General features: G+C 49.4%; 1 protein-coding gene across 1 annotated transcript in view; it reads right to left on the reverse strand.

The window, feature by feature from the left end:
* Positions 1-19,707, reverse strand: part of Nlrc5 (NLR family CARD domain containing 5) — an 86,702-nt gene that overhangs the window by 25,069 nt on the left and 41,926 nt on the right. Inside the window, exons 24-38 of the mRNA XM_090357063.1 lie at positions 17,695-17,778; positions 14,867-14,956; positions 14,683-14,745; positions 13,780-13,863; positions 11,508-11,591; positions 10,551-10,640; positions 10,250-10,315; positions 9,979-10,062; positions 9,822-9,905; positions 6,528-6,614; positions 5,777-5,848; positions 5,559-5,642; positions 5,314-5,415; positions 2,764-2,847; positions 2,100-2,183 (exon numbers count right to left, since the gene is read on the reverse strand). Coding sequence (XP_090213189.1) covers positions 2,100-2,183; positions 2,764-2,847; positions 5,314-5,415; positions 5,559-5,642; positions 5,777-5,848; positions 6,528-6,614; positions 9,822-9,905; positions 9,979-10,062; positions 10,250-10,315; positions 10,551-10,640; positions 11,508-11,591; positions 13,780-13,863; positions 14,683-14,745; positions 14,867-14,956; positions 17,695-17,778 — 1,242 coding nt within the window. The remainder of the gene's footprint in view (positions 1-2,099; positions 2,184-2,763; positions 2,848-5,313; positions 5,416-5,558; positions 5,643-5,776; positions 5,849-6,527; positions 6,615-9,821; positions 9,906-9,978; positions 10,063-10,249; positions 10,316-10,550; positions 10,641-11,507; positions 11,592-13,779; positions 13,864-14,682; positions 14,746-14,866; positions 14,957-17,694; positions 17,779-19,707) is intronic.

Here is a 19,707-nt window from a genome sequence, read left to right on the forward strand (position 1 = left end):
GACCAGCACAAAATAAGAAGGAGAAGGAGAAGGAGAGAAACAGAGAAAGAGAGAAATAGAGGGATGAAGGGAGGGAGGGAGGGAAGGAAGGAAAGAAGGAAGGAAGGAAGGGAGAAAAGAAGGAAGGAAATAAATATCTTGAACTCAGAACTAAGGATCCATCTCATTCTTTTTTTTTTGCCAGTCCAGTGGCTTGAGCTCAGGGCCTGAGCACTGTCCTTGGGCTTTCCTCAAGGCTCTACCACTTGAGCCACAGCACGACTTCTGGCTTTTCTATGTATGTGGTACCGAGGAACCAAATATGGGTCTTCATGCATGTTAGGTAAACACTCTACCACTAGGCCAAACTCCCAGCCCAGCTCATTCTTGCAGAGAGAAAGGACATGATTATGTCCATTTGGTGGACTTTGAAATGGAGGCTGCAAGCAGGAAGGAGTAGCACCAGTGCCTGGGACTCAGAAGAAGTGGCATGGTCCTGAATGATGGATGGGACTGGAGTATTCTGTTTTCTGAAGCACCACATGCTCATAGCCCTGACCCAGGGCTCATCATATGTACTTGTCAAATGCACAAAAGAGCCAATAAATGGCCTCACTGGGCCTCTAGTCCCCAGACAATAAGTGCCAAGGGGTCAAAGGTCCTGCCTAGACGTAGAGTGCTCATTTCGTCTGCATAAGGCTTTAGGTTCAATCCACTGTACAGAAGAGGAAAGAGGAGGAAGACAAGGAAAAGAAGGAGGAAGAGAAGAGCTTCCAGAAGGTTCCAGAAGGATGCGTGAAGTGAGGTGCAGACAGGACTAAGCAACAGCTCTGTGAGGAAACAAGAAGGCCCTACCGTCTTAGGTCTTCCTTGCCCCTTCCCCTCCATCTCCTTGTCCTTCCCTAGAATAAGCCAAGAGGGACAAAGTAGGAAAATTTCAGTTATGAGGCAAAAAGTCAGAAGGCTACTTTTAAACTGCATTCCAAACATCTGTAGAGAAAGAGCTAGAGGAAAATTCACAAGTTGATTATTCCCTGGAGTTTTTTTAGGGAGGGTCATCTGGGGATTTCACAGTCTTTGTTCCATATTTCCATAATGATAGAATTTTTATAGCCAGGGTGTATTTTTGGTTGTCAGGAAAACTGAGAGATGAAAGCAGAAAATGCCATTAAACATTCTATGTGGATAGCATCTACACTCTTTAGATGGGGTTCTGCTGTTCCTGGGAATTTGGTGACTCACAACTCACAGGGGGCAGTTACTAAGAAGGCAAAGGGCAGTAGATGTCTGGGAGGTCTCTGACCTCAGTCTGAGTCTGTTTTCCTTCTCCCATTGACAGAACCCTAAAGCACCATGATAGGCATGTGCCTGTCCCACACCCTGACCAATTGAGAACCAATGCTTACCAGACTTCAGCTAGAGTGGTGTATGTGTTGGAGGGGGTGGAGTTTCCCTAGGGCTTGAATTCAGGGCCTGGGGGCCTGGAGTGCTGTCCCTGAGTTGTTTTGCTCAAGAATAGCATTCTACCACTTGAGCCATAGCTCCACTTCTGGCTTTTTTGGTGGTTAATTTGAAATCTAAGAGTGTCATGAGCTTTCCTCCTAGAGCTGGCTCTGAATCAGATCCTCAGATCTCAGCCTCCTGCATAGCTGGGATTACAGGCATGAGCCACCGGGTCCTGGGTTTCAGCTGGGACCTTTTGTTAGAATGTAACCACAGGGTAAGACATGCATATTCCTTTTCCACTACACTGGGAGAAAGTGAGCCTGCAGCTGATTGAGAAGGAAAAAGGGAGAAGAAAGAGGCGAGGGTGGGGGGTAGTGACACAGAGAGAGACACAAACACAGAGAACCTAGCCCCTGGATATAGCCATGCTCGAAGCCAAATGCCTTGTAATACAAATGCCATGACATACACCAATGACCTTAGGTTTACTGTGACCAAGTGTTTTGGTGACAGGTGAGCAGGTGACAGGTCTTGGAGGGCATCTAGCTCACCTAGGTCCATCCAGAGACTAGCAGTTTGTGCCCAGAAGATGAAAGAGTTCCAAGCCTACCTGCCCGCTGTCCCCCCATTTACTCCCTCTCCCTTCCCACCCCCTTGCACCTCCCAGCACTTACCGGAGCCTCTTCAATCTGCGCATTCCCTCCAGAGCTGCCATTAGCATCTTGGTGCCCTCCTCACCCAACTGACTGCTGGAGAAGCTGGTGAGGACCAAGCATGAGCTGGGGTTAGACCAGGCTGCGCCCCTGGAGCCCAGGTGTCTCCCCACCCCCTACAATCCTTCAGTCCCCTGGGGGGCTGACTGGGCCTGCAGAACCCAAACCACACCTACTGCCCAGCCTTTCCCAAGGGGACACTGACAGTCAGAGCTGCTCAGCTGAGAAAGGAAGTCCTGGATGAACCTGCAGAGAGGACGCTCCAGAACAACGGGCCATGCTTGCACGCAGCCAGCCCTCCATCCTTCACCTGTGCTCTGCATCCTAGCACCACAGCCAGTGGAGGCAGAGCCAGGATTCTGAGACTAATTTGGACAAACATGGCAATCCAGGCCAGAGGGGAAGAAGGAGCACATGGCTGCTATCTGTCCAGCGGTGGAAAAGGCAAGTATTTACCATGGTGTTCAGTGATGCCTAGCTACACCCAGAGTGGCTGCACTTCTTGGCAGGGGATATAGACCTGACTCCCGCCATCCACTCCGCCACAGGCCCAGCTGTCCTCTCAGAGCTCTGCCCTCATAGGGCCACCCCACCCCCTTCTTGGTCCTAACACCCAGCCACTCACTCTAGCTCCTCCAGGTAGTGGCAGTGGCTCAGGCCAGATGCCAGGTGGATGAGGTCTTCAGTACTTGCACAGCTGGAGGTCAGCCTGGGAGACCAGAGGGCATGGGGTCAGGCAGGATCTGGGGTCTCAGCCCAGGGTCTGCTGCTGACAAGCTTAGACCATGATCCTCCTGTCTCTGTCTCTTGAGGAGCTGGGACTACAGGCACATACCACCACATCTGGCCGGAGTCTCTCCTTGATACACTCAGATGCACAGGAAGAAAATACAAACCTAGAACAATTCTGCTTTGGGCAGCTGTGGGAGTGTGTTTCTGTAATCCTCGCACTGGGAGGCTGGGGCAGGAGGATCAGGCCCAGTTTGGGCTTCATAACAAAAGTCTGTTTCTTTTTTTTTTTTGCCAGTCCTGGGCTTGAGCTCAGGGCCTGAGCACTGTCCTTGGACTTTCTCAAGGCTAGAGCTCTACCACTTGCGCCTCAGCACCATTTCCATCTTTTTTCTATGTATGTGGCACCAAGGAATCGAACTCCGGCCTTATGTGGTACGGAGGAATTGAACTCAGGCCTTCATGTGTGCTAGGCAAGCACTCTACCACTAGGCCAAACTACAGGCCTAAAAGTCTGTTTAAAAAAAAAAAAGGCCGAGGCCAGGAGTTTGGCCTAGTGGTTAAAGTGCTTGCCTAGCATGCATGAAGACCCGGGTTCGATTCCTCGGTACCACATACATAGAAAAAAGCCGGAAGTGGTGCTGAGGCTCAAGTGGTAGAGCTCTAGCCTTGAGAAAATCCAAGGACAGTGCTCAGGCCCTGAGCTCAAGCCTAGGACTGGCAAAAAAAAACAAAAACAAAAACAAAAAAAACAAAACAAAACAAAAAAAAGGCCAGACATCAATGGCTAACGCTTGTAATCCTAGGGACTCAGAAGACTGAGATCTGAGGATCAAGGTTCAAAGCCAGTCTAGGCAGACAAAAGGCTGGAAATGGAGGCACAACTCAAGTCGTTAGAGTATCAACCTTGAGTAAGAAAACCTCAAGGCCCTGAGTTCAAGCCCCAATACTGGCAAAACATAAAAAGCTCTATTTTGCAACTGTCAAAATAGAGCTAACAGTTGTTTCAGGGAGAAGTTATCAATGGATGCTAAAATATGTGGGTGAACATTTGAGGAAGGTATTTAGTCTTAGGGTACCTCCCCAAAAGGGCCTATGTTAATCACAAAGGAAAACAGCATCTAGGCATGGGGCAAACCCTGGGGGCACTTCCCTTACCCCCTTAGCTTTCCCATCCATAACAAGGGGACAGGTACCCAGGCCCAGCCTGGCCTGAAATGAGGACACAGCAAGGCACAAGTGACATTGCCACCCTGAAAAATAGCCATGGGAGAGCTGTAAGATATGGAAGGGCCAAAAAGGTTCTAGATCTCAGTAAGGGAGGGGGTGATGCTACAAAGTGTACTGTGTGATCCTGGATTAGCTCTAGGATAGGGAAAAAGAAAAACAGAAATAAATGTAAATAGGAGGTATAAACTGTGCTTTATTAGGGTATCTGTGTTAATCTTGCTGTCATTCTAATTGTAGGGGACTGTGAAGGAAAATGAGCTCTTATAGGGAAGTTCACTGAAATACTAAGGGGTAGGGGCACACTTACATAGCTTATTCTCCACGGGACTGAACTTGAGTCCTTGCGCTTGCTAGGCAGTTTATTACTTTGCCACACTCCCTAGCCACAATAAGAATATATACATGTATATGTGTGTGTGTGTGTGTGTGTGTGTGTGTGTGCGCGCGTGCGCGCGAGCACGCGCGCCAGTCCAAGGGCTTGAACTCAGAGACTAAGTGCAATCCTTGAACTTTTTTTTTTTGCTTAAAGCTAGTATTCTACCACTTGAGCCAAAGCTCTATTCCTGGATTTTTGGTAGTTTATTGGAGATAAGGGTCTCATGAACTTTCCTACCCAGGCTGGCTTCAAATCAATCCTCAGATGTCAGTCTCCTGTGTAGTTAGGATTATAGGCGTGAGCCACTGGTGTTGGCTTTAAGACTCTTTAAAAAAAAAAAAAAAAACAGAGCTGGGCACTGGTGGTTTACGCCTGTAACCCTAACTGGGGGTTGAGATCTGAGGGTTGCAGTTTGAAGCCAGAAAATCCAGGAGACTCTTGTCTCCAATTAATCACTCCCAAACCAGAAGTATAGCTATGGTTCAGAATGATAGAGTGCCAGCCTTTAACACAAATGCTCAGAGACAGAGCCTAAGCCCTGAGTTTAAGCCCTATGACAATGAAAGAAAGAAAAGAAAGAAAGAAAGAAAGAAAGAAAGAAAGAAAGAAAGAAAGTGAGAGAGAAAGAAAGTGAGAGAGAAAGAAAGGGAAAGGGAAGGAAGAAAGAAAGAAGCCAGGAAATCAGGAAATAAAGGGACATGGGGTGAATAAATGCATCAATGGTACTCACTAGACAGTATGTTAAAAATGAATTTGACTGTGCACCCCTGGCCTCATCTCCAGGACTGGGGTGACACAAGGGGGCCAGGCCCTGGTAGAACAGCCGTCTTGTCTACATACCGGAAGGTTTTCAGCTCAGATAGGGCCGGTAGGAGGCTCAGCAGCAGCCTGGAGCTGTCCATACCCTGCATACCCTCACGGCAGAGGTTAACCTGCGACAAACTGAAAAGGCCCAAGAAGATTCCAGAAGGTTTCAGGCTCACCCCAGAATTCCCCACTGTCCCCGTGGACCTATGTGGGGCTGGTCTGGAATTTGAGAGGGGTCAGTGGAAAACACGGGGACCATGCCTGTTCTGGCAACTGACCTGAGCTGCCGTAGCCGGCCACATGTCTCTACCAGCTGTGTGACAAGATGGCTGTGGGGGGTCCCAGTGGCCTGGTGAGCCAGCCTGGGGGCAGACACAACAGGAGCTGAATTTGGAGGAGTCAGTCTCTGCCCTGAGTAACTTTGGCCAGCTGAAGTGGCCACACATGCTCTCTCTGCTACCAGCCTCCCCCTTGGGGTCCCTGTGCCAGATCCTACCTGAGGGCCTGCTGGGGCCACTGTTCCTCTCGAGGGAATTCCATCTGGAGCCACAGCTGTGTCTCAGCGATGCTGACGAGGAGAGAGGAGCTGGCTTAGGTCACCTTGCTTGTCTGGGTTGCCTTTGCTGCCACTCTGCTCCACTGCCTGTGTCACCCCCCACCTCCCTGTCAGGGCCAGGTTTGGGAACTCAAAGAATCCAGGGGTAGGGGGTTAGCATGTTTATTTTGTGGGAGATTGAACGCAGGGACTCACACATGACATGGGGAGGTTGCAATGGATAGAGTCTGGGGGGCCTGAGGAAGAGGCTAAGCTCTCCCCTGACTTCCTCAGCTCTGGCTGGAGGCAGCTGCACGGTGGCTGCCTGGCACTAAGTAAGCACCTTCCTACCTCAGCTTCTCTGATCCTCAGTCCCACAGGGACTCCATTCCTCCGTCTTAGAGGCACAGGTTGAGGCCAGCTGGTGCAGTCAGGGGCTGGGATGGAGCCTCCAGCTGACCTGACACCCTGGCCAGGATCCCTGAAGTCTCTGCCCTCAGTCCCTCTGGTCTCAGAGCCACTGGACCCTGCCATGCATCCTGCATGGACCCCAGCAGCCCTGGATCTAGAACCTGGGCTGCCTTAAGGTCCATCAATCACAGCCTTTCATGGATACCCAGGGGATTCTGGGGAAACATGTTTGCCAGCATCCTTAGCTGTTACCACACAGGGTAGGGTGGGGGACTCAGAATAGGGGTCCACCATGCCTTACCTTATCTCCATGAGATGGCCCAAGGTCTGAGTGCAGGCTTCCAGCAGGGTTGGCACCCCAGCTCTGCCCACCCAGGGCTCCTCTATCCTGTAAGGAAGGGGACATACAGACGAGGCCCCAGGTGAGCACAGCTCAGGGAGGGGGCAGCACAGCCATTCGTGGCTTATTTTGAAAATCCTACAATTATACCATTAGCACAAGCACTGTGAAGGAAATGAACAGCAGCCTTCGTCCAATAATTATTTCCCAACAACCAGAGCCACGGTATTTTTTTTTGGAGGGGGGGTGGTCATGGGACTTGAACTCTGGGCATGGGTGCTGTCCCTGAGCTCTTCATCTCAAGGCTGCTACAGTGCCACTTGAGCTACAGTGCCACTTTCAGTTTTCTAGTGGTTAGAGATAAGAGTCTCATGGTCTTTAAGGTCCTGGCTGGCTTTGAACCTCGATCCTCAGATCTCAGTCTCCTGAGTAGCTGGGATTACAGGCGTGAGCCACACAGTATTTTTTTTTAAAGCAATGCTTTAGATTTCACACATGATCAACATAATGTTCTGCAGCAGTCAATGTGCGAAAATATGGAGGAAATCAAGCTGTATATAAAATGTTATTTTCTTATTTACTTATTCCTTTGTTTGTTTGGCGAGGACTTGAACTCAGGGCCTCACACTGTCACTTCACTTTTCTGCTCAAGGCTGGCACACACCACTTGAGCCACAGCTTCACTTTCACTTTTTTTTTTTAACCAGTCCTGGGGTTTGAACTCAGGCCTGGGCACTGTCTTTGGACACATTTTGCTCAAGGCTAGTGCTCTGCTACTTGAGCCACAGCACCACTTCTGGCTTTTTCTGTATGTGGTATTGAGGAATAGAACCCAGGGCTTCACACATGTTAGGCAGGCACTCCACCACTAGGCTACGTTCCTGGCCCTCCACTTCCACGTTTTGCTGGTTAACTGGAGACTGAATTTCTTGGGTTTGTCTCCCGGGCTGGCCTTGAGCTGGTATCTTTAGATCAGGTTCTTGAATAGTTAGATTATAGGCATGAATCACTTGTACCTGGTCCCAATTTTATTTTCAGTTTTGAGGTATTTTCTACAGTCTGCATGCATTAATTGAGAAGGAGGAAAATAAGAGTTATTTAAAATATGTGTGCCTTACGGTTAGGGTATAACATTATTTTAAAACTGCATTTTCTTCTTTATGCTATTCTGGATTTCTCATTTTTAGGCTTAGAAACATTTTATTTGAAAAAGTTATCTTGGTGACCTAGAAAACCCAGGTTCCATAACCCCTCCTCCTCCAAAAAAATTAAAAGCAAGATCATAGTGGAGTAAGGCCTGCCCACATTCATAGCAACATTCTTTTTTTTTTAATTTTTTTATTTTTTGCCAGTCCTGTGCTTGATCTCAGGGGTTGAGCACTGTCCTTGGACTTTCTCAAGGCTAGAGCTCTACCACTTGAGCCTCAGCACCACTTCTGGCTTTTTTTCTATGTATGTGGTACCAAGGAACGGAACCTGGGTCTTCATGCATGCTAAGCAAGCACTCTACCACTAGGCCAAACTCCCAGCCCTGCAACGTTCTTTTTTAAAAAATTATTTTTTAAGCCGGGCACGGTGGCTCATGTCTGTAATCCTAGCTACTCGGGAGGCTGAGATCTAAGGATCAAGGTTCAAAGCCAGCCCAGGCACAAAAGAACCTGAGACTCTTTTCTTCAATTAACCTCTAGAAAATGAGAAATGGGGCTTGGCTCAAGGGTAGGGCAGTAGTCTTGAGCTAAAGAGCTCAGGGACAGTGCCCAGGCCTAGTTAGAGCCCTATACTCCCATATATATATATGTCCAGTCCTGGAATTCAGGGCCTGGACACTGTCCTTGAGTTTTTAATTTAATTTAATTTATTTTTTTTTGAGGCTAGAGCTCTACCACTTGAACCACAGCACCACTTCTGGCTTTTTCTGTGTATGTAGTACCAAGGAATCAAACCTAGGGCTTCATGCATGCTAGACAAGCACTGCTAGGCCACATTCCAAGTCCAGCAACATTCTTTACATGGCCAAAAGGTAAAGATAATCCAAGTGTCCACCAGTAAATGGAAGGGAAAATTGGGCTTTAGTTGTATAATGGAATATTATGCAGCTTGAAAAAAGGAAGACATTCTTGTCCAGGCTATGCCATGAATCAAATACTACATGAATCTACTTGCAGAAGGTACTTGGTGTGGTCATATCCATGGAGATATAATGCAGAAGGGTGTGTGCCAGAGAATGGGGACAATGGGAATTGGGCTGTGGTTTATTGGGTACAGAGTTTCTGTTTTGTAAGGTGAAAAACAATAATTTTACAATGTTGTAAATGTACTTAATGCTACTGAAGTACATACTGCAAAGATGGTTGAGATGGTCTGTTCTGTTATGTGTAACCTAATGGTTCTGTGCGCTCAGGGGACTGGGCTATAGCTGGGATATTGTGTGCTTGCCTAGCAGGCACAAGGCTCTGGGTTCCATTCCCATCACTGCATAATTTTTAAAAACCTGATTGGGGAGGACAACCAGGTCTCACTTGCTTCGTCATGGGCTGTGGGGAGCCAGGCCATGGGAGCCAGGGTTCTGATATGTAAACTCATCTCTCCTGCAGCCTGTTAGCCTAATTTTCAGCAATACTTAGACAGGACAAGCTCATGACACCAGAAGGAAGGTCCAGACCAAACCAGAAGGTGGCAGTTACAGCCCTGCACCACAGACTTCACAGAGCAGCAGAGGCAGCGCCACCCATACACACAGTCCAAGCTGGATTCCGGATGAAAGCCTCCCCCCTCCGCCCACCCCTTCCTTCCTGGGAGGACAACCTCAGCCATCGCTGTGTACGAAATGACCTTACACTCAACAAGTCTCTGCTGAGCTACTTGGAGTGACATTTAGGATGGGATTGATCATTTACTTTGAAATACATTTGCTAAAAAGTAAAAATCGGAAGCAAGCCACTGGTGGCACACGCTTGTATTCCTAGCTACTCAGGAGGCTGCTGAGAGCTGAGGATCACAGTTCAATGCCAATCCCAGGTAGGAAGGTTGATGAGCCTCTTATTTCCAATGAATCATCAAAAAGCCAGGAGTGGAGCTGTGTCTCAAGTGATAGAGCCCTAGATTTGGTGGGGGGGAAGCTCAGTGTTCCCCCCTTGGCACTTTACTGTCTACCCTGGGCCTCCCTGTGTCTGGGGCTAGCTCTGGGACCTCAGTTCTGCAAGGTCCCTGTCCTCAGGCCTCCATGCCCACCCTTCCCCAGCAGGGAGAAGGTACCTGAGCCCCAGCACCCCTGCTGGTGGCTTCACCCGGCTCAGGAGCCCCATCAACTGCTTCAGGTCCACCCCGCACTCGGTGAGCCTGTGGACAGAGGCCAATCACTGTGGGGCTCTGCCTCGATGTCCCACCTCCCCACGTCCCTGTGGCCACTCACGTGAGCTCCGTGGGCTGGAGGGTGTGGCTCAGGCCAGCGGCCAGTCTGAGCACCTGCTCTGGCCCCAAGTGGCAGTGGCTCAGCCTGAAGGAGGAAGTGCAGGGGAAGGACTAGGGGGCTGTGTGCCTCACTTTCCCCCTAGTCTCCCCGAGGATCTAGTAGGCATACCCTGGAATGCCTGCGCCAGGGCCAGTGGAGAGAAAAGGTAGAGGTCTTGCCTCTGTGGGGACCCCACCTCAGCACATCATGCCATCACCCCACCTGAGGTTACCTCAGTGTCACCCCAGATGTCTCCTGCCTGGAGAAGCGAAGCTGGAATTGCTGCTCAGGGCCCAGGCTGGAGAGAGAAAAGGGCAGAAGGGTGTGCCACCCACAGGTGCCAGCTTCCAAGGGCAAGGCCGATGTGGACCATAAGACACCCCAAATTCATCTGTGAAGATGGTAACACCTCCTGATACCAAGGGGTGGGACTCAGAGAGAGGCAGAGGTCACCCCAAGTCACAACAGAGGGAAGGGGGGACGTGTAGGGGTCTTGAGCCCCCTCTTCCAGTCAAAGACATTGATGCCCTTACTTCACCCAGGCTTCCTGGACACGAGGGCTGGAAGGCAGCATCTCCACCAGGCTCAGGACGCCTTCTTGAGAGATGTTGTTGTGACTTAGGCTAGGGGAGAAGCAAAGCTCAGGAGGGGTCCTGCCCTCCATCTTGCCTCCAGGTACGACAATGAAGCCCGCAGACCCGACCCTGGGTCCTCAGTGAGCTGCCTGGTTGTGCCTGCAGCCTTTGCCCCCTTCTGGGGTCCAGAACAAGGCATTGGCGAGGCCTAGCTTGCAAGCTGTAGCTGCACTGGGTCAGAAACTCCCAGAACCCAAAGCTTGGTTGCCTAGCAACAAGTTCTAGCCTGGCTCTGGTTTCTGGCTGCCTCCCAGGCCACTGGGGAGATGGGGAGAGAGGGGCTGGCTTCCTGGGGATCATCTTCCTGCTGCAGGGACATCTCCAAATTCATGTCCCATAGACTGGGGTTTCAGGAATGGGATGATCCAGGAAGCAAGCAGCTGTATTCACCTCACCCCACTTCCCTGGTTGTCAGATTGGACAGAGGGGGAGAAGGATCAGTGAGTCTCCTGGCTATGAGCTGTAGTTTGTTCTGAAGGGTCCGGTGGAGGGGCTGGCCATAGTGGTCAGGGGAGAGGAAGAAAGGACCCCAGGAAGGGGGTGGGTCCCTTTCCCTGCCCATCCCTGCTTGCTGAGCTTCCTCCTGGCCCCCTCCCCCCCAGCGCCCCTCATGCCAATCCAGGGAACTCAGGGCCTGAGTATCATCTATGAGGTTTTTGTTGTTGTTCAAGGCTAGCACTCTATCATTAGAGCCACTGCTCACTTTCAGCATTTGGGTGATTTGTTGCACATAAGAGTCTCAGCCTCCTAAGTCACTAGCATGACAGGTATGAGCCACGCCAGCACCCAGACTTCACTTATGCGCTTGACCACAGGGAGCCCTCCTCCCACTTGTGAGACTGCCTCCCCACTTACTCAAGCCACCCCGAGAGGGGTGTCTGCTGCAGGTACTCCAGAACGGAGCGGAGGCCCTCGTTGTCCAGCAGGTTTGCTTCAAGGCTGGAAGAGGTGGGAGAAGCTGGTGTGGTCAGTGTCTCCCCAAGTCTGCCGCTCTCCTGTGTCCACTGTTCCAGGCCATGGCCTCTGCAGTCACCACCCAGGACCCCTCACCAGCACCACTGCAAATCAGACAGCTCCCACGATCCTGCCCATAGTCCCCTTCCTTGTGGCCTTGCGATAGGTTCCGTGTGTACCCAGACCTCTCCATATCTGCTTGCATTGGTGGCACTATGTTCAATGTCTCTTTGGTCTTGTTTTGTTGAGACAATCTCGTTATGGAGTCCAGCCTGTCCTGGAACTCGTGATCCTCTAGATCTCCTGAGTTCTGGGATTATAGACATGCACCACCACGCCTGGCTCTCTGACACTTTTGGATCTTGTCTTTTCTTGAGAAACTTCATTTGAAAATGGCTTTGTCTTTTTTTAAAAAATGGCTGTCATAAACCTCTCTCTCTCTCTCTCTCTCTCTCTCTCTCTCTCTCTCTCTCTCTCTCTCTCTCTTCCCTCCCTCTCTCTCCCTCCTTCCCTCCCTCTCTCTCTCTCTCTCTCTCTCTCTCTCTCTCTCTGCTATCTCTGTCTTTGACTCTGTCTCTCTCTGTCTCTCTGTCTCTCCCTCTTTCGCCAGACTGGGTCTTGAACTCAGGGCCTACTCACTGTCCCTGAGCTTCTTTTTGCTCAAGGCTAGTAGTCTAACACTTGAGCCACAGCCACTTCTGGCCTTTTCTATGTATGTAATATTGAGGAATTGAACCTAGGGATTTGTGTATGCTAGGCAAGCATTCTAGCACATTCCCAACTTCTCTCTCTCTCTTTTTGGCACCAGTCTTGGGGCTTGAACTTGGGGCTTGGGCTCTGTCTCTAAGCTTTTGTCTTCTAGGCTAGCACTCTACCACTTGAGCTACAGCCCCATTTTTGGCTTTTTGTTTGCTTAAATGGATGTAAGAATATCATAAATTTTCCTGTTCCAGCTGGCTTCAAATCTCAATCCTCAAATCTCAGCCTCATAAGTAGTCAGGGTGACAGGCATGATCCACCGGTGCCTGGCTTGAAATGTCTTAATAAAATGACCTTTAAACTGGAGCTGGGAGTTTGACCTAGTGGTAGAGTGCTTGCCTAGCATGCACAAAGACCTGGGTTTGATTCCTCAGTACCACATACATAATAAAAGTCGAAAGTAGTGCTGTGGTTCAAGTGGTAGAGCTCTAACCTTGAGAAAGCCCAAGGACAGTACTCGGGAGCTGAGTTCAAGCCCCAGGACTGGCAAAACAAACAAACAAAAATGACCTTTAAACTAAGAACTTCACTCTACAATGAACCTCAGAAACCTCTAAGACATACTATTCATTCTTTTTTTCTTTTCTTTTTTTTTTTTTTTTTTTTTTTGCCAGACCTGGGCTTGAGCTCAGGGCCTGAGCACTGCCCTTGGAGTTTCTCAAGGCTAGAGCTCTACCTCTTGAGCCTCAGCACCACTTCCGGCTTTTTTCTATGTATGTGGTACCAAGGAATCGAACCCGGGTCTTCATGCATGCTAGGCAAGCACTTTAACCACTAGGCCAAACTCTAGGCCCCTCTTTTTTTTCTTTAAAATACATGATTTTCTGGGCTGGGAGTGTGGCGTAGTGGTAGAGTGCTTGCCTAGCATGCATGAAGCCCTGGGTTTCATTTCTTGGTACCATGTACACAGAAAAAGCTGGAAGTAGTGCTGTGACTCAAGTGGTAGAGTAGTAGCTTTGAGGAGAGAAAAACAAACAAACAAACAAAAAACTCAAGGACAGTGCCCAGGACTGGCAAAATAACTAAATAAATAATAAATAAATAAATAAATGTAAAATACATTATTTTCATCCCATACTGCCTTCTGGGCAAGCAGGGGCTCCTCTTTAACCCATCTACCCACAGAGCTTGTTGTACGTTTGGTCAACATGAGGCTGAGAAGCTTCTGGAACATTCTTTGCCCAATTGCCTGGATTAGAACACCCCCCCACACACATACGAAAAAAGGAAAAGGACTAGTCCAGCCAGTGGGGCAAGGGGGTGGGGCTTGGAATGGTGGTGAGGGGAAGAGAACACAGGCAGAGGGATGTGACCAGCAATCCGCCCTTTCCCTGCTGGCTGGCCCGGAGGTCTGCCAGTGGACATCCACCCCCAGCCCGCCCCACACATCCATACCCCTTGCTCCCCAACTTACTTCAGGTGGCTGAGGGCTTCACACTGGCCCAGCAAGCAGCACAGCTGCTCCATGTGCGCTGGCCTGAGACCACAGGCCGGGAACCTGTGAGGGGGCAGGGGTGGTCAGGGTAACTGAGCTGGGTCTCTGCCCAAGCCTGGTCCCCTGGAAGTACCCAGCACCCACTACCCTATGTCCACACAGCAAGATCCCAGACAGTACCTGAGCTTGAGATGCAGATTTGGGGACCTCAGTAAGCCCTGGTCAGAGATTCTAGAGCCAGGCATGAACTAGGTGATGCCAAATCAAGCTCAAGAGCTATGGCTTCTTTAAGAGACAGAACCCCACTCCCTTTCCCCTTTCTCCTCTTAACTCCCCAGACACAGTTGGTGGGGAGGGTGCAAAGCAGCAGGTTTTAAAAGATGGTGAGTCTACCTTTGAAAGGCAAAAACTAAGAACAGGAAGCAAGGCAAATGGATAGCTGTCACCAGCCAGCAAGATTTTATTTTATTTTTTTTTTTGGTCAATCATGGGGCTTGGGTGCTGTCCCTGAGTTCTTCAGCACAAGGTTAGCCTTCCACCACTTGAGCTGCTACAGGGCCACTTCCAGTTTTCTGGTTGTTAATTGGAGATAAGAGTCTCATGGACTTTAGTGCTCTGGCTGGCTTTTAACTGTGATCCTCAGATCTCAGCTTCCTGAGTAGGTAGGATTACAGGCATGAGCCACCAGCACCTGGCCAGCAAGAATTTTAAACTGGCAAAAAAAAAAAAAAAAAAAAAAAAAAAAAAAAGCCTGTACCTCTTGGGGCCTTTTGTTGGGGGAAACCAGTCTCTGTCCTCTACAGGATCCTTTCTGGGCTCTGATCACCCGGGACATAGGTCTATTCACCCTCAGACCACACAGGCTGTCGACATGGGACTCACCCACAGTACAAGCCTTTCAGCTCCTCCCTGCATCCGAAGTGTAGTGTTGCTTGATTCAGGGACCTGCAGCAGACAGCACCAGCTCAGCCATTCCCACTCACAGCCTCAGGAGCCCAGCCTTTGGCCTGGGTCCTCCTACACCTTCCAGTCTCCAGGCCCAAACGAATCCCAGCTCAAGACCTACCTGATCTCTAGCTTCCGAATCTGAGGACACAGTGGGAGGATACCAGCCAGGAGCCAGGGGCTCCAAGGGGCCAGTCCTGTCTGGCTCAGCCTGTGGACAGGAGCAGAGCCAAGCAAGGTTAGTAGCCAAAGAAGCATGGAAGCATGGCAGAGGAAGGCGAGAGGCAGCTCTAGGAGGCTGTGAGGAAGAAGGCAGAGACAAAGAGGGGTGGTGGGGATAAACAGACTGGAATGGAGTCCCAGGTCTGTTCACTACTGTGACCTTGAACAAGGCATGTACCCTCTCTGTCTCAGTTGCTGTATCTGGAGAAATAAGATGAATGACGGCATCTCTTCCTCTCCAGGGCATGAGGGGAGTTAGTCCTCCCTGTCTAGCTCGCTGCCTGGCACATGGCTTGCCATGTGCCGTTTTGTATTGCAAGTAGGATCAGGCAGGTGAGTCCTTGCTGGTCGAACAGGAAGCTTTAGGTCCTTGGGGCAGAGTGAGGACTATGGGGGCTTAGGGCTCAGTGGATCTTGCTGTAGGTGGCTATCTTGTACCGGAAATGAAGTTTAGCAAACTCTGGGCTTAAATGCACTAGAAGCCAGCCCCTGTCCCTGGCAAAAAAAACCCAAAAAACAAAAAACAACTCAACTCCCACCCAATGTCCCAAGGGCAAAGACACCCAGTTGTAAACCACAATTTTAGAGAAGGCCAGATGGGTTCATCTCACCCCAGTGGTGCCTTCTTAGCTTGGCCATGACAGCGCCTCCCTCCCCACGATTTCTCCTCCTCCTCCTCCTCCTCCTCCTCCTCCTCCTCCTCCTCCTCCTCCTCATGTTTTGTGCTATACTGGGGCTTGAACTCAGGGCCTCACACTCCCTCAGCTTGCTTGTTCTGCTGGTACTTTACAACCTGAGCCACATCTCTACTTCTAGCTTTTGGCTGGTTAGTTGGCAATAAGAGTTTCACAGACTTTTCTGCCTGATTAGCTTTGAACTGTGATCCTTAGCTCTTAGCCTCTTGAGTCGGCAGAAATACAGGCACAAATCACTGAGCCCAGTCTGACCACTTTTGCTGTCCTGACTCTGAGTCACCTCTAGAGTCTCATTTGCCACCTGAGGAAAACATTTACTCATTAACCCAGGTGGGATTTTCTTTCTTTCTTTCTTTCTTTCTTTCTTTCTTTCTTTCTTTCTTTCTTTCTTTCTTTCTTCTTCTTTCTTTCTTTCTTTCTTTCTTTTTTTGTGGATAATGGAGCTTGAACTTGACCTGGGTGGTGTCCCTAAGCTCTTCAGCTCAAGGTTACCACCCTACCACTTCCCATTTTCTAGAGGTTAATTGGAAATAAGAGTCTCAGGTCCTTTTGTGTCCAGGCTGGCTTTAAACCTTGATCCTCAGATCTCAGCCTCCTGAGTAGCTAGGATTACAGGAGTGAGCACCGTGCCCAGCTACCTGCTTACTTTGGTCTGATCACATCATTGGTGACTGAAGAGCATCTCTAAACCCTATCACTCTCCTCCCTTCCTCCCCTGCATTAGAAGCATGATCCTAGACTGGTGAGAAGAGACAACAGAGCACCGTAGACCCACAGGGCCAGGCCTCTTTGCACATGCTGTTTCTAATATTATGATTTAATTCCCTATTGTATTTCTCATCTCAAATGTGGCTGCTCTCCTCCCTCTAGAGGAATATTTAAAAGCAAATCCTCTTAAAAGTTGAACCAGTCTGAGCTAAAGTTAGAAAACAGAGTTTTAAAGACTTTGGGCAATCTTGCTTACATTCTTCCCCTGGATGGGGTTAAAGGGTAACATCGGGTATCATATAAACATGCCCTCAGGCTGGGCAGGGCAGTGACCTGTCCAGCAGCCAGAGAGAGATGGTAGCCTGTTAGTCACACACCTGTCCCTCAGTTTTGTCATAGTACTGGGGTGTCATCATATTTGCTAGGCAGGACAAAAACTATAAAAATATATAGTATTACACTAATACATTTTTATTTTTGCCAATACCAGGGCTTGAACTCAGAGCATCATACTCTCACTTGGCTTTTATTCTCAAAACAGGTGCTGTACCACTCAAACTATACCTCTACTTCCAGCTTTCTGGTGATTAGGAGAGATTAAGACTTCCATAGACTTTCCTGACTGGCCTGGCTTTGAACCATGATTCTCAGATCTCAGTCTCCTGAATAGCTAGGATTACAACACCTGACAGCTTTTTAGTGATTTTTCAGAAAGAGTTTTATGTTCTGAAAGAGGTTGTTTTTGTTTGTTTTTGTTTTTTTTTTTGTTGGTCATGGGACTTGAACTCAGGGTCTAGGCATTGTCCCTTAGCTTTCTTACAGCACCACTTCTGGTTTGTTGGTGGTTAATTGGAGATAAGAATCTCATGGACTTTCCTGCCCAGGCTGGGTTTAAATTGCAGTCCTCAGATCTCGACCTCCTGAGTTGCCAGGATTATAGGAGTGAGCCACCAATACACAGCTTGATAACTTTTTACCCAGGCTGAATGTTGTTACCACTCTGACTCCTGAATAGCTGAGTTTACAGGCATGGGCCCCCAAACTCAGCTCAGCTACCAGTCTTCAAGTGCTTTTTAAGCACCTAGTCTGGTTGAATCTCACCCTGAGGAAGAGCTGGGGGATATGAATCCCATTTTTCAGAAGAGAAAACTAAGACAGAGAACTCCCTTACATCCCAAGGTTAGCAAAGGCTAAAGAGGTTGTACCAGGTGAAATAAAGGAAGTGTGCGAGGGAGGAGGGAGCAGGAAGCAGAGGCTGGTTTTGCAGAGCAGAACCCTCAGGTCAGGGACAAGGTAGAGGAGATATGGAAGTGCCCAGTCTTACTGCAGCAGGCTTAGCTGGGGCATCCGAGACAAGCAAGGCAGCAAAGCCTCCAGGCTCTTGTCACTCAAGGCCTCGCAGGACAGCCTGTGAAACAAAATATCAGCATGAGAGGAGGGAACCTTCTGGAAAAGGTGTTATCCTGGCGATAACACTTAGCCAGAGTTGCTGGAAACACTCCTCCCCACCCCCACCTAACACCAGCCTCTGAGTTAGCATGGAGCTGGCCAAGGAGGAAGGACTTACCTGAGCCTTTCATTTGCTAATGGACACAGCTAATGGTCAACAGGCTGCAAGTACCCTTGGTTTGGGGTTTGAGGGCCAAAACACATTCACTGAGAGAAGGATATTGTCTTGACTCAGAAACTCAGTAAGCTGCAGGTTAGCACAGAAGAGATGCCGCCTAATGGTGTGTGTGCATGCATGTGTGCGTGTTTTGTGTATGTGTATGTGTGTGTGTCCCCCCCCCCCCACACAGAGGTGCATACATGCCCTAGGGAAACCCCACCAACTCATTAATCATTTGTCTGAACAGTTCACCAGAATCCAATGCCCTTAGGAAAAGCTGCAGGTGACCACCACTGGTCTGAATGTCCTGGGAGTCACATAGGAGCCCCCAGATGTCATTTCTTGTCCCCAAAGGCCTGCGGGTCACATTCTTCCCTGCCTTCTCTCCCATCGTTCCCTGCTACCTTATTCCCCTGCCCTCCCGTGGGAGGGGCCCTGGGGCAGATACCCCAGATGGGTAGGGGAGAGGGCGGGGTGGGGCAAAAGACCAGGCCAGACTTCTCTATACTTTATCTATGCTTGATGTCTCTGTAATAAAAATGCTATTGAGGGCTGTGAATGTGGCTTAATGAAAGAGTGCATGCCAAGCATGTATGAAGCCCTGGGTTTGATTTCTTCAGTATCACATAAACAGAAAAAGATGAAAGTAGCACTGTGGCTCAAGTGGTAGAGCACTAGTCTTGAGCAAAAGAAGCTCGGGGACAGTGCCCAGGCCCTGAGTTCAAGCCCCAATACTGGCAAAACAATAAAAAAAAAAAAGGTGCTGTTGAGCTGGGCACTGGAGGCTCATGGCTGCAATCCTAGCTACTCAGGAAGCTGAGATCTGAGGGCCTCATTTCTAAGACATCCTAGGTAGACAAATCCAAGACTCTTATTTCCAATTAACCATCAAAAACCTAGAAGTAGAGGTAGGCTTCAAGTGGTAGAATGCTAACCTTGAATGGAAAAGCCAAGTGAGAGGGAGACATCCTGAGTTCTAGCCTCAGTATTGGCTAAACAGAAATGGAGTGTAATTCCGGCATTGGGGAGACTGACACAGGAGGATCTTGAGTTTGAGCTCAGCCTGGACTACATAGTGAGACCCAGTCTCAAAGAAACCAAAGCAACTCCCAAAGGGTGCACATGGCTGCATCTTCAGGGACAGCCGTGCTGTAGTTATAAGATAAACGCTGGCTGCAGAGAGATCTCAAACAGTGAGACAACACCTTCCGTGTATGTTTGAACATGGCATGGGAAGGAATGTACGTGGGTCACGTGGATTATCCTGTTGGAAGGGGGCAATTGAGACCGATCCACAGGCAGGAAAAAAGATAGCAACTCTCCCCCCCCCCCTTCATTGTGGGGCTTGAACTCAGGGCCTAGGCCCTGCTCAAGGATAGCTCTACCACATTAAGCCACAGTGCCACTTCCTGTTTTCTGATGGTTCATTGGAGATCAGTGTTTCACAGACTTTCCTGCTCAGGCTGGCTTTGAACCACAATCTTCAGATCTCAGCCTCCTGAGTAGCAAGGGTTACAAGTGTGAGCCACCAGTGCTTGACTTACCTTAAGGTAATTATTCTGTTGCAACAATGACAATCTCAGGCCAGGGCGACTGAGCACTGGGCACTTGCTGAGGCTAAAGCCATGTTTTTCCCCTTAACAGTTTGCAGATGGCCAAGCCGACTCCTGATCCAAGGGCCACAAACCCAAAGGAGCTTCCCAGGAAGGAGAGGGCACCCCAAGGAAG

Source organism: Megascapheus bottae, chromosome 24 (assembly GCF_031878675.1).
Source record: "Megascapheus bottae isolate mThoBot1 chromosome 24, mThoBot2.hap1, whole genome shotgun sequence".
Classification (NCBI taxonomy): Eukaryota; Metazoa; Chordata; class Mammalia; order Rodentia; family Geomyidae; genus Megascapheus; species Megascapheus bottae.